This window comes from Borostomias antarcticus, assembly GCF_949987555.1.
Source record: "Borostomias antarcticus genome assembly, chromosome: 16".
NCBI lineage: Eukaryota > Metazoa > Chordata > Actinopteri > Stomiiformes > Stomiidae > Borostomias > Borostomias antarcticus.
In genome coordinates, this window is record NC_140249.1 from 6,467,799 (window position 1) to 6,480,810 (window position 13,012).

At 44.9% G+C, this 13,012-nt stretch overlaps 1 protein-coding gene across 1 annotated transcript in view; it reads left to right on the plus strand.

The window, feature by feature from the left end:
* Positions 1-4,317: 4,317 nt before the first annotated feature.
* Positions 4,318-13,012, plus strand: part of spred1 (sprouty related EVH1 domain containing 1) — a 35,198-nt gene continuing 26,503 nt past the window's right edge. The window contains exon 1 of the mRNA XM_084450747.1: positions 4,318-4,926. Within this exon, the coding sequence (XP_084306873.1) occupies positions 4,895-4,926 (32 nt within the window). The 5' untranslated portion in view covers positions 4,318-4,894. The remainder of the gene's footprint in view (positions 4,927-13,012) is intronic.

Below are 13,012 nucleotides of genomic sequence, written 5' to 3' on the forward strand. Positions count from 1 at the left end.
AGAGGAGAGGAGGCGTTTATATCCAGGGCTTCAGAGTGGCGACCTCTGGTTTGACCCGACATCCTCCTGGTCACAAGACCAGCTCTCTAAGCATGACACACTTCACCCTGCTGGCTACGGAACAATCCTCCTCCTACTGCAGGACACAGCAATTCCCGGACCCGTACAGTATAGGTTTACTGAATAGAATAGTTTCTTTTCTTTTCCATTGTCAAGTGTATGCACATTGAGCAGTTGTTACACATTGGCCTATATACACAAGCAAATAAGCAAACACCCACCCACACACACACACACATACACACACATACACACACATACACACATGCCCTAGTCACATCTTCTCTCTCAAGCACATCACACTGTATCTCCCACCACCCTGCAGGTTAGTTACCCTGCCTGACAGCCAGCAGCTTCCCAGGCCAACCACTCTCACAAAAGGTACAATAGATAACAGGTACCCCTTCTCCGCTAGGCCTCGCCTCTGCCAAGAGATGACCAGGCCCGGCCCAGCCCAGACCACCCCAGCCAAGTTCAGCCCAGCCAAGCTCAGCCCAGCCAAGCTCAGCCCAGCCCACCCCAGGCCCAGCCTATCCTAGCCCAGCACCAGCCCAGCCCAGCCCAGCCAAGCTCAGCCCAGCCCAGCCAAGCTCAGCGCAGTCAAATTCAGCCCAGCCCAGCCCAGCCCACCCCAGGCCCAGCCTATCCTAGCCCAGCACCAGCCCAGCCCACAAGCTGCATCATCTGACAGGTTCCGCAGCCAACTAGAGAGGAAGGAACCGTTCTTCCTCTCCTCAGGTGGAGGGCCAATCAGGTGTGTGGGAATGGTGAGAGGGGGCGCTGCGTGACCGTGGAACCAGGAGTCTGCAAAATCAACAGCACATAAAGGAACATGGCCTGGATGTGGTTACCAAATAAACAAGGCAGGGAGGAACGGAATGGCTGAGGATCTTCGGATTAGTGTCCTTAGAACCGTCGTCTGTGATCTGAGGTTTACACTGCAGCAGAGTTCTTACTGAGTTCTAAGGAGTTATGAGTTCAAAGGGTTCTAATTCTATAAGGGTTCTAAGATTCTCTCCACAGACAGCATGGCAGTTCTGTACATACATTGAATCTCTTCCCTGTGCTGGATTTCACTGAGCTGTGATGTCAGCTAGTCTGTCTGTGATGCCAGCCAATCTGTCTGTGATGTCAGCTAGTGTGTCTGTGATGCCAGCCAATCTGTCTGTGATGTCAGCTAGTCTGTCTGTGATGTCAGCTAGTCTGTCTGTGATGCCAGCCAATCTGTCTGTGATGTCGGCTAGTCTGTCTGTGATGCCAGCCAATCTTTCTGTGATGTCAGCTAGTCTGTCTGTGATGCCAGCCAATCTGTCTGTGGTGTCAGCTAGTGTGTCTGTGATGCCAGCCAATCTGTCTGTGGTGTCAGCTAGACTGTCTGTGATGCCAGCCAATCTGACTGTGGTGTCGGCTAGTCTGTCTGTGATGCCAGCCAATCTGTCTGTGATGTTAGCTAGTCTGTGATGTCAGCTAGGCTGTCTGTCTATGATGCTAGTCTGTCAGTGTGTCTAGTGTGTCATTTGTGCTGGACTTCCCTGAGCTGTAATGTTAGTTATAGTCTGTCTTTGCTCTGGTCCTGTTTGGACATCCAGGTGATTTGGTGCAAGTGTGTGTAACTCTCCACCTCTGACTCTGTTGGACTTCATCTATAACCCAATAATCTGTGTGTACATTACATTTTGGATTTCATTCTTACAGTGTGTGATTATTTTGCTATTAAGACAATCATTTGGTTTCTTTCCCACAGTGCATCACAAAGTGTACCTATGTACTGTACCTCCTAGACATGCAGCGCACACACATACACACACATTTATCTTGAGCAGCCAAAAACTTAATGTTGATATTTAATTCCAGGTCAGCATGTGTGAGTGTAACTCTGTCACTTGGCCACCCAGTAAGAAGGCCACCGATGCAAAGGAGACGTCCTTGTTCCGTCCCTTTGTGTTCCGCCGTGGCCGATGACCCTGACTGCTCTGAGAAGGGGAAGTCACAGGGGCTCGTGTGAGCTAAACATCCTGTCGTCCCTGTGCTCCACAACACAGGAAACGCGCCGGACCATCCACGTCTGAGATGAGCGAAGCGGTCTGAATTCCTGAACTTTGAATACTCCAAAGGATAAAAAGGCATGCACGCTAGGGGGAACTGTTTAAGTGAAAGAAGGGACACTTTATTTGGGGTATTACGTAAGTTTGACTGAGGACAGTAGACTCTCTCAAAAAGAAGAAGAACATGAAGAGTTTTAAAGTGCCACAGTTGGTTAAGGACATGTTGAAAAGGCTACATGTTACCTCAGCAAGAGCTTTTGAGTATAGTTGCATTATTGTTCCTGCTGGCTTACTTAGGCTTGTTGGTGGTAGCCAAGAACAATTTAATAAGTAAAGCCCTCGTCAGTGCATCATATTAGTAAAACAATGGGATGTGTTGATATGGCTTCTTCCTCTCTCCTTTCCTAATGTGTCAAAGCTTTGAGACATTACACTGCGTGCATGTGAGGGGGAGGGAGGGGGGGGGGGGGGGGGGTTCTGCACTCTGATGCATGGCTGTTTCTGCTGCTGTGCCATGAGGTACAGGCTGTATGGGAGCCAGGGAAACACAAAGAAACTTCTCACACAACATACTGTCACTATGACAACGGGGCAGAATCATTTAGCCTGATCTCTCGCCATTCCACACAGCACAGAAATCCAATAGCGTTAAAGTCTTATATAACCAGCCCGCTGGTTGGCTCTGCGCAGCCTACAGCACATCCTGCAATGCTGAATGGGGTCCATGGAGATCACTTTGTTCTCCATCATTAGCCTGTCTTTTAATATTTAAACTGCATTAATACCGCACAGAATAATAGGTGATCTATAATAAATATGAGACTACACTTATGGAATAATAAGACTAGGCCTACTTTTATCACAGTGTCAATGTTTCAGGGAATTCGAAGTGACTACCCTTAGGCCTACAACATTATTTCAATTATAGACCATTATTTCAGTGGCCATAGAAAAATTCTCAATGTGAACATTCTGTGTGGATCTAATCAATAATCAAAAATTCTGCAAAGAGACAAAAAAAACTATTTTGGCCATCAACAATTTCGCTTTGACATAAGCTCCTCGCAAAGCCTACCGTGTGAAATGTAGCCAATGAATGGAGAGCGGAATGGCCGGTGGCTACAATGTAACCGTGGCCACTGCTACATTAAACTATCAACGGGAATCTGATGTAATTCCACGTGCTGCACCGTGAATTCGGCTTGTGTTCCTTCACCATTCACCTCCATTTCACAACACACAGACCCGCAGTAGGAGTAACCGGGGCTGGTTTTGACAGCGAAGGCGCGTAGCCTATTGCTACTAAACTCCAATTGTTTACGGTGACACACATTCACGTAAAAGCCTTCCTGCTGATTCTTTTCTACTTTGCGTGCTATCACACAGACGCTTCCCTTTTCTGTGTATTAATGCGTTATTGAAGGGAAACTTCTTTTGGGAAGTGAAGGGACTACTTTTAGTCAACTTTAGCTTTGTATTCGCGGCATTTAGTTCAGACACCTCTTGAAATGATACTGGATAAAGGCTGCTCGAGGCAATTTAAGCAATTGTATAATTGCGGACATCATGTTGACGTCTCACATTATGTTTTCGCGACCATGCGGAAGGATTTCATTCTGGAGCGAGGGTCTACGCTTCCGCCCAGTTTTCCGACGTTCAGTAGTAATGGGCATTTTGATTCATTAAATTGAACTGAATTGTTTCGTTCAGTTCAGCTAAAAGAGTCGGATCGTTGGCTTTGAATCGCCTCTACATCCGTTTAGGCTATTGTATAATTAGCCTGTGGGCCTATAAATACCCTAACAATACGGTCAAATTAGTAATTTATTTGCTGTAGCTAATATGTTCATATTGGGCCAAAATAATCTCACAGATTAAACTGTCTATGTGGCCTATGGTTGATATAGGCTAGGTCTATGCTTAGCCAAGCCTATTATTTGCATGTATTCCTACTGTCTGCCCTGAAATGACCCCTAACATGTATGTTTTAAATCAAGATGACTTAGCCTATAAATTCACTTAAGTAGCCAAAGCACGTTATTCCGCCTAATGTAGCTGCCTATCAGTTTTCAATCGAGAAATTAGCATGTGTGAATCATTAGCCTAGGTAAAAGTGATTCGGAAGGCTACACTCAGTTCTCTGAAAAGAATCAGTCGTTCGCGGACTGCACATCACGAATGTTCAGTGGCTGAGTTGAAAATGGAGTTCGATTAAAGCAGATGTCCAGCAACTTCTTAAGGAGAATCAAGTTTTATGTTTTGCCTCATTATTATTCAATCTCACAGTCTATTTTTTATTTTTATCGTTAAACCTTTTTCCACCTTTGGACACTTTACTTCCAGATCCTCATACACGTTGACGGAGCAACGCTGCAGCGCTTTCAAGTGTTGCCCTGGACCTGAAGTTGGCGAGGGGAATGCGCGATAGCCACGAATAACGGCCCAAGTGTTGTGTGCAATTTCTACATTCTTTAACATCTGGTCGCATTGGAATTGATGTTGCTGAGGAGGATGAAGAAGATGTGCAATTTGTTGTGGTCGGATTTTACTTACAGGGGAGATAAAATGAATCATCGGCTGTCATTCCTCCTCGCAATTTAGTTACCAGCCAGCGAGCTACTTGGTTTCCAAAGGAGAGCTCAGTAATGCCTGCACCATTATAGACCATTTACTTTTATCCAATATCGGGTGATTTTATGTGAAAGAAAATGGTGATATTTGCGGTATATTTCCCCGCTGTCACTGCGTCGTCGATGCTATTGCCAGGATTTGGATCCCCGTGAGAAAAAATGAGCGAAGATTCGACAAATCCTAACAACGAGTGAGTATACAGGCTTCATACAGGCTTCATACAGGCTCTCAGGCTTTCTCACCGAATGCGACGACGATGTCCTTCATGAATCTGAACGTTCCATCAGTGATGTGCTGGATTCTCAAATCGGTTTTGTCTAAGATACAACGATCATTTTCACCTCAGTTAGGCTATCTGTTTTTTGTCCATATATATATATATATATATATATATATATATATATATATATATATATATATATATATAGGCCTACATATATACATTAGGCTATATAGGCTATATAAATATAAACAATATAAGCTATTACAAGGTCAGTAACAACTAATATAGGATTGGCATGTATCTATTTTTTATTATTATTTGATGATTTAAAGCCTTGAAATAGCCTATGTAACTACATTTCTATTTAAAGGATATTTAATATTGTATCTCGGTCAAAGACGAGAAATCAGTCTTTTTTTTATCCCATAGGCTAATGGATATGCATTGTAGTCGCTGAACAAAAGCCTGGAAATGTGTCATTCAGATAAATCATATCATCCCTTTCTAATCACATATTTGAAGAAGACTAGGAGATTATATAAATCTAATTCGATATGTGCCTATAGCTAATTGCTATACACAGATAATGGGTCTTTTGGAGTTTCATATCCAACACAATGATATCTTTCTATAGCCTACACATAATCTTTCATATATTTCAATGAAGTTGTTATACAAGGCACTGTCATTTAGCATGTAGCCTACTCTAGGGGTTCACTGTTGGGCTATATAGCCTAGGTTTGTCTGTGGATGTAGATTTGCATTGATAGATTACTGAAGTCATAGTGGCTTAATATGATTTAAATATATATATATATATATATATATATATTGTTATAACGTGTTTCAATGAAAATGTGTCTTCCAGCTCATTGCTGCAATTTCAGCCTCTGAAAGCCGAAGACGCCATATTTTTTCTCAATCACACTCATTTGCATATCACAATCTCCATTCATAAAAAATGTTAAAAAGGACGCGTTGCTGGCCAAATTCGTCGACTCTTTATCCGAAAAGCTACATGCATGTGATTGTGATCTGGAATTGTCGCTGATGTAACGTATTTCGCCTGTTTTCCCGGTAAATCCGTATTGTTTTAATGGGCTGATCCCTCGCGTGCGCTTGTTGACAGTCAGTGAGAAATATGTGCTCGGGAGGTGCTGCGGTCACGTGATTCCTTCCATTCATAAAGTACCTGGCTGCCCATTCACAGGCCGCTGTACAGTCTCGCACCGCGCTGGCGACCAGCGGACGATTCTATAGAATATGACCGTCAACCCTTCATTAAAAAAAAATTATGCATAGCCTACACTGACCGTATGTTTTAATAGAGCCCCCCGTCCGTGTTAACAGGGTTCAGGCTACAGCCTATTTCACTGAGAGATCATCTGCTCAAACCGGAATATTTCCAACCTTTTTGTGCGCGAGGAAAGACGTGGATGTTCTCCATTCCGTGTGTCTGGCCCGCGCACATCAGGTTGATTGATTTAAAAGGCGGGGACGTTTTGTCCTTGAACTAGGCGGCTGTTGTCTCGTATTCGATACCTTACGTAAGCCAGAAGAACACGGTGTAGCCTAGCCCATGGTGCATTTGTTCTGCATGGCGACAGCAGCACAGAAGATGGCCATCATATGATCCGACCTGCTACGTAGGCTATCTCATATAAGGTTAAGATGGTGGCTGTCAGGCACCCTCTGTATTTGGTAGGCTGTTGATGGTTGTTGAATTTAATTGTTTTAGTAGCCTACATCTGTGAGCAGTATTCAACTCTGCTCTGGTGACAAAAACACAGAGATGCAGTGACGGTTCTGGAGGCCGTCATCTGGATTCACCCAGGCTCAGATGAATCACCTGCTGGCCTTAGTGCAACACAGCCACAGCATAGGTGATGTGTAGACTGAATAATTGTGTGTAAGCTATTTTTTAGCCCTCATGTTAGATGTGTGCTATTTTTTAAATAACTGATAATAGTCTAACATTCAAAATGTGCGTGTGTGTGCGCGTGTGCCTATGTGGCTTACTACAAGGGTAATGTTCTGTATATGTTCACACACATAGACACAGTCGGACTTGGTTATTAATAGTTCTGCTGAGAACGTTTACATTCATCACCACAACGCTGAAGAAGAGGAAGTAGCACTGTGTGTGTGTGTGTGTGTGTGTGTGTGTGTGTGTGCGTGTGTGCGTGTGCTGTATGTGTACTTACTTCCACAGTACGTACTTCTACCGTGGTATGCAGCAGGGTTTTTCTGTAGGTCAGACCTGCTGATCGACCATGGTGAGAGAGGGGAACAGGATAAGGGTGTGTCTGTGAGGCGCTAGGCCTGTGTGAATAACAAAACGCCAGTCTTTCAACGTGCACAACGTTTCAGGAGCTATCATAGGCCTACGCTAACAGAGTAGCTACAAGTTTAACTATTTTGCTATAGTTCCCCCAGCTCTGTCCTGCGAGTATTGATTAGGCCTAATGGTTTGTGATGGCTTCTCTCCAGCACTGTAGTCCTCCAGTCAGGTGATCCCTCAGAGGTTCCTCTGTCTGCTGCCTATCTGTGTGATTGATTTGACAGCTCAGCGGTTTGGTCTGCCAAAGCTGCTGTGGTGATCCTATCACCTGAGGGCTGCCTCCTCGCTCCACCTCCCCTGCTGAGCACCCCTCCGCCCTACCGGCCCCAGTCCTGCCTTGGGACAACACACACACACACACACACACACACACACACACACACACACACACACACACAGCTGCTTCAGCTGTTCACTATAGTTTACAGGGGAGGTAATTGGCTCAGTTAATAATTTCCTTTTTCCTCTTTTGTCACTGTAGTATTTGGGTTTATATAGCCTAGATGCAGTCTAATGTTAGACTAGTGTTTAGATATCTAGTGATCAGTGCTCAGTGTGGAGCGTTTCCAGGGGTTTTAATGCTAATGTTATTTTGGTTGCTGGTGTAGGCCAGTGTGTTGTCTGTGTGGAGCTGTGGCGTCTCCTGTGATGTTCTCTGTTTGTCTCTGCTATTAGGCTTGTGTTGTTACCATATGTCGTTTTATGCTTTTATGCTGTGTTGGTCCCTTGTCACGCATAATATCCACCTCCCTCGCCCTGCCCCCCACGCCCATCAAGAGACAATTTGTCTGTTGCCAGGACATCACTGGATAATTTGGTCTTAACTGAACTTACATATAACCAGAAATACTGTACATGTGATTGTTCAGGAAGGATATGTGGTATTGATGGAATCCACCAACTATAGTAACAGCACAGCCTGTTGGCCTTACCCATACAGACCCTAACCCTTCCCTTCATACGTGGGGTTAGAGGGTGTTATACAGTAGGTAGGTAGGTAGATATATAGGTAGGTAGGACTACTTTATCGATCCCTCGCGGGGAATTTGCACTATTACAACAGCCGTATACAAAAATAGTACACAATCAAGACTAAATACAAATTTACAATAGATACAAAATATACAAGAAATCCAAATATACAGGAGAGCTTTGCAGAGGGTGCAGCTTTAGCACCCTCTGAGCTGGCTCAGGTCTATAGTGTCCAGCCAGTCTGAACAGTCTGATAGCAGCTGGTAGGAAGGACTCCATTGAGCGCCGTGGCAGGAGAGTCTTGTAGAGGGTGGGAGCCATTGTCCATGATGGCCAGCATTTGTCTCTCCACCCCGACTTTCACTGTGTCCAGGCTGACCCCCAGTACAGAGCCGGCACTCCTGATCAGTTTGTCCATCCTGTTAGCATCCGCTATTTTAATGCTGCTGCCCGCAGCCCACAACCCCTTAGAAGAAGATGGCACTCACTACAACAGACTGGTAGAACATGTTCAGCAATGTTCTACTGTACATTCATCGAGGATCCTGAGCCTCCTCAGGAAAAGGTAAAGTCGGAATCAGGACAGTCCCTTGGAGGTCCCCTGACCCCTCGCTCTGACACAGCCCTGAAGTCTCACCTATGGCCCATTTCGCACCAAAAAGTACCTACTCGATTCTACTCTACTTGCTTTTTTGGGCTTTCTGCCGCGCAAAAGGCGCATAGAGTCGAGGAGAAGCGTTACTTTTGTTTAATCTGCTCTATCGAGGTTCTAAGCGAGCTGCAGCGAGGTCAGAACACTGCAGAATGCTGATTGGTCAGAGAGAATTGTCTCTCGCTGACTGCTAGCCTGCTTCAATGAAGATCTAGGTGCCAAGCCTCCCGAAATAGAACTTCTCATGTATTTCTGTCCAAGGGAAAAAATATTTTTTTCCAGCAGATATCCGAGTTAATACAAGATTGATCTAGGAAATGTTTTGTGCTCATATGTAGTCTAACAATGAAGTGATTTGGCATGAAGGTATACATTTGCAGACTTTAGGCTCAATCTGTCTGATTTTATTTATTTTTATCCTTAGTTAATACAAAATTGATTGATCAGTTTGTGTGATATTTTTGCGATTGCTCTGGAGTAATGGGAGGAAGGGAATTCCTCTAGCCAGCACGCAAAACGGGAAACCCCCTCTATATCACATCACGTGACATTGCTATGATGACCAGTTAGATTTAGGGGAATACTATTTTGCAGTGGAAAGCGTAGTGAAAAAGTTGAAAATGTCAAGCAAGTAAAGTCAAATGAAGTTGAGTCATGTTGACCCGATACCATGCTATGGAAAGACTGCTATAGTGGTCTGACTGCCTGTCAAGTAGAACGTAGTCACCTCGGCCGTATTACAGAAACACGCCTATCTTAAGATTTGAGATAGGATAGGACAGTTCAGATAAGATTTTCCCCGATTTGGTATTACAGAAGCAAATCCTAAATAACTTTAGGCATCATATCTTATCTTGCTTCGTCCTATCCTATCTTGAAGTTGGGAAATCCTAACTACTCAATCCAAACTGAAACCGTACCTAAGGACCTGGAGACAGTCATCCATGCTCTTATTTCTTGAAGATTGGACTACTGTAATGCCTTGTATGTGGGCCTTGACCAGCGGTCGCTGAGGCGCCTGCAATTGGTCCAGAATGCTGCTGCTCCTGACTGGAACCAAGAAGCGGGACCACATCACACCGGTGCTGGCCTCCCTCCACTGGCTTCCTGTTCGCTTCAGGATTGATTTTAAAATCTTAATGTTTATTTTTAAGGCTCTACATGGTTTGGCCCCCCAATATCTGGCTGAACTGATTCAAGTTCGTGCGACATCTAGAACCCTGAGGTCCTCATCCGAGACTCTTTTAACAATCCCTAGATCTAGACTTAAGACCAAGGGTGACCAAGCTTTTGCGGTGGCTGGCCCAAAGCTCTGGAACAGCCTCCCTCCGCACATTAGACACGCACAGAACTTAGGGCTCTTTAAGTCTCAGCTCAAAACACACTTGTTTTCACTGGCTTTTGAGGCCTGATAGCCTTCATCCCTTGTCCTGTTCTGTGTTCTGTCCTTTTATTATTCTGTGACTATGTGCACTTTATACTGTTTTCTGTTTTAGTTTATTTTATATATTGTACAGCACTTTGGTGCAACTTTGGTTGATTTTAAACACACTTTATAAATAAAGTTGACCTTGACCTTGACAAACATCGGTTATCAATGTTTATGTCTGTTACCAAGCAACTGATGCTTCTTTTCTGCGCTTCTCTGCTCGTGCACTTGTCGCGTGCCGTATATACGTTTACTGCAATAAACCATGAGATAGACATGTGATTTTATATAACGGTATAGATCCGGTCCATTGTCTCTATTGGTCAGTTTGCATTCCAGCCATGGCGATAACCACGATGGCCCCACGCTACAATGGAATGTTCGCACATCTTTTAATATCAATCCAAAGCTGGGCGCAGTTGTTCTGTAATGGCTTTTCCGTCCTAATCCAAACTACCATGGTAACCAGCCAGTTAGGATAGGATCCGCGAGTAAGGATGTTTCTGTAATACGGCCCCAGGGGGGCCTCGGCCAGCACTGTACGTAGCTTGTCTCTCCCAAAAGTAAAGTCTGTATGGTGTTGAAGGCACTGGAGGAATCGAAGAACGTGATCCTCACTGTACTACCAGCCCATGGCCAGCCAGAGGCCTTCACAACAGTCTCAGTTTGGCTTCTGTGTTAAATTTGGGAAGTAATGCTTCTGACCACACTGGCCTTTCCTGACTGCATTGGAATTTTGTTATCTTTCTCAAACAATGCTTGGAGGAAGTTGACGTCTTACACAACAATCAAACATGGTGTTTGATTCTGTGGAATTTTACAAATTTAAAATTAATTACAGGCTGAATCATAGAAAAAAACGGAATCACAGAAAGACAAAACGTCATTTGACAATAAATCTGAATTGGCCAAACGATAAAACAGATGTCTTTTTAGGGCCTTATGCTTCTAGGTAGCTAGGTGGCTGGCTGAACCATGTGGCCTAGCTACTAGCTAGCTGTCTGGCTGAACCATAACAATGTCATTCCTATGTTCCTCAGTTCAATATATTAAGTAAACTTTTCAAAAGGTTTGCGATATGCAGAGGGCTATTGCGATATGCGGAGTGTATTGCGATATGCGGAGTGCGCCCACTCAGTGCCATCCGAGTTGCTCCACTCCTGGGTCCAACCTACTAAATCTGTCTCACCCCTTTGTCCACATCGGACTCCTGAGTCCACGTCTGAGCTGGGAAACATAGGACCCTGGGAACAGAGATGAGGAACATAGGATCCTGCTGGGAACATAGTGCTCCCATCATAACTTCCTGGCTGAACGGTGTAGCTACTAGCTAACTGGCTGGCTGAATGAATGGTGTAGCTACTAACTGGCTGGCTGAATCGTGTAGCTACTAGCTAACTGGCTAGCTGAACTGGATAACTAGCTGACTGGCTAGCTGAACAGTGTAGCTTGCTACTAGCTAGCCGGCTAGCTGAACCGTGTAGCTACTAGCCAACTGGCTGGCTGAACAGTGTAGCTAGCTAGCTGGCTGGCTGAGCTGTGAACAGGCAGTGTTCTGTATAAATGTGGTGGGCTGTCTGTTCTTCCCATGGCCTGAGCTGCTGGCCCAGCCTAAATTCTGTATATTTTAAACCCAAGCCACTTCCCTCTTCTGACTTGCATTTCCTCACAGGGTAGGCCTATTTTAGACTCTTAACTGCTGGAGATGTGTACGTGGAGCTCAGGCCTAGGCTATTTCTTGCTATTTCTTTATATATTTCTAAAACAATTAAGTATTGCATATATCACTCCTACTGTAAATCATGAACACAACTAAAATCACTGTGTCTGTTCTTTAGCCTATAGCTGTGATAGTCTAGCCTATTGCATGTGACCCTGACTTGAATGTTCCCCATTTTCCATTATCTCCTCAGATGAGGTCTTTGTATTTCCCTAGTTTTGCATGATGGAACATCTCTGATGTAGTGATGTGTCAGACCATGTCTCAGAGCTTCTTAGAAGTGATAGTAAGCTTAAGTGTCTGAATTGGATATTGTTTTGCATGGTGCCTCATACAGGCTTGGCTGGACTGGTCTAGATCATGAAGACTGGGCTGTTCTAGAACATGACGGCTACACTGGGCCTAGAACACAAAGGCTAGGCTGGGCTGGGGTTAGAACATGAAGGCTGGGCTGGGCCTAGAACATGAAGGCTGGGCTGAGCCTACCACGTGAAGGTTGGGCTGGGCCTAGAACATGAAGGCTAGACTGGGCTGGTCTAGAACATAAAGACTAGACTAGGCCTAGAACATGAAGGCTGAGCTTAGAACATGAAGGCTTGACTGGGCTGTTCTAGAAAATGAAGGCTGGGCTGCTCTAGAACATGAAGGCTGGGCCTAGAACATGAAGGCTAGACTGGGCTGTTCTAGAACATGAAGGCTGGGCTGGTCTAGAACATGAAGGCTGGGCCTAGAACATGAAGGCTAGATTGGGTTGTTCTAGAACATGAAGGCTGGGCTGGTCTAGAACATGACAACATGAAGGCTGGGCCTAGAACATGAAGGCTGGGCTGGTCTAGAACATGAAGGCTGGGCTGGTCTAGAACATGAAGGCTGGGCTGGGCCTAGAACATGAAGGCTGGGCTGGTCTAGATCATGAAGGCTGGGATGGTCTAGATCATG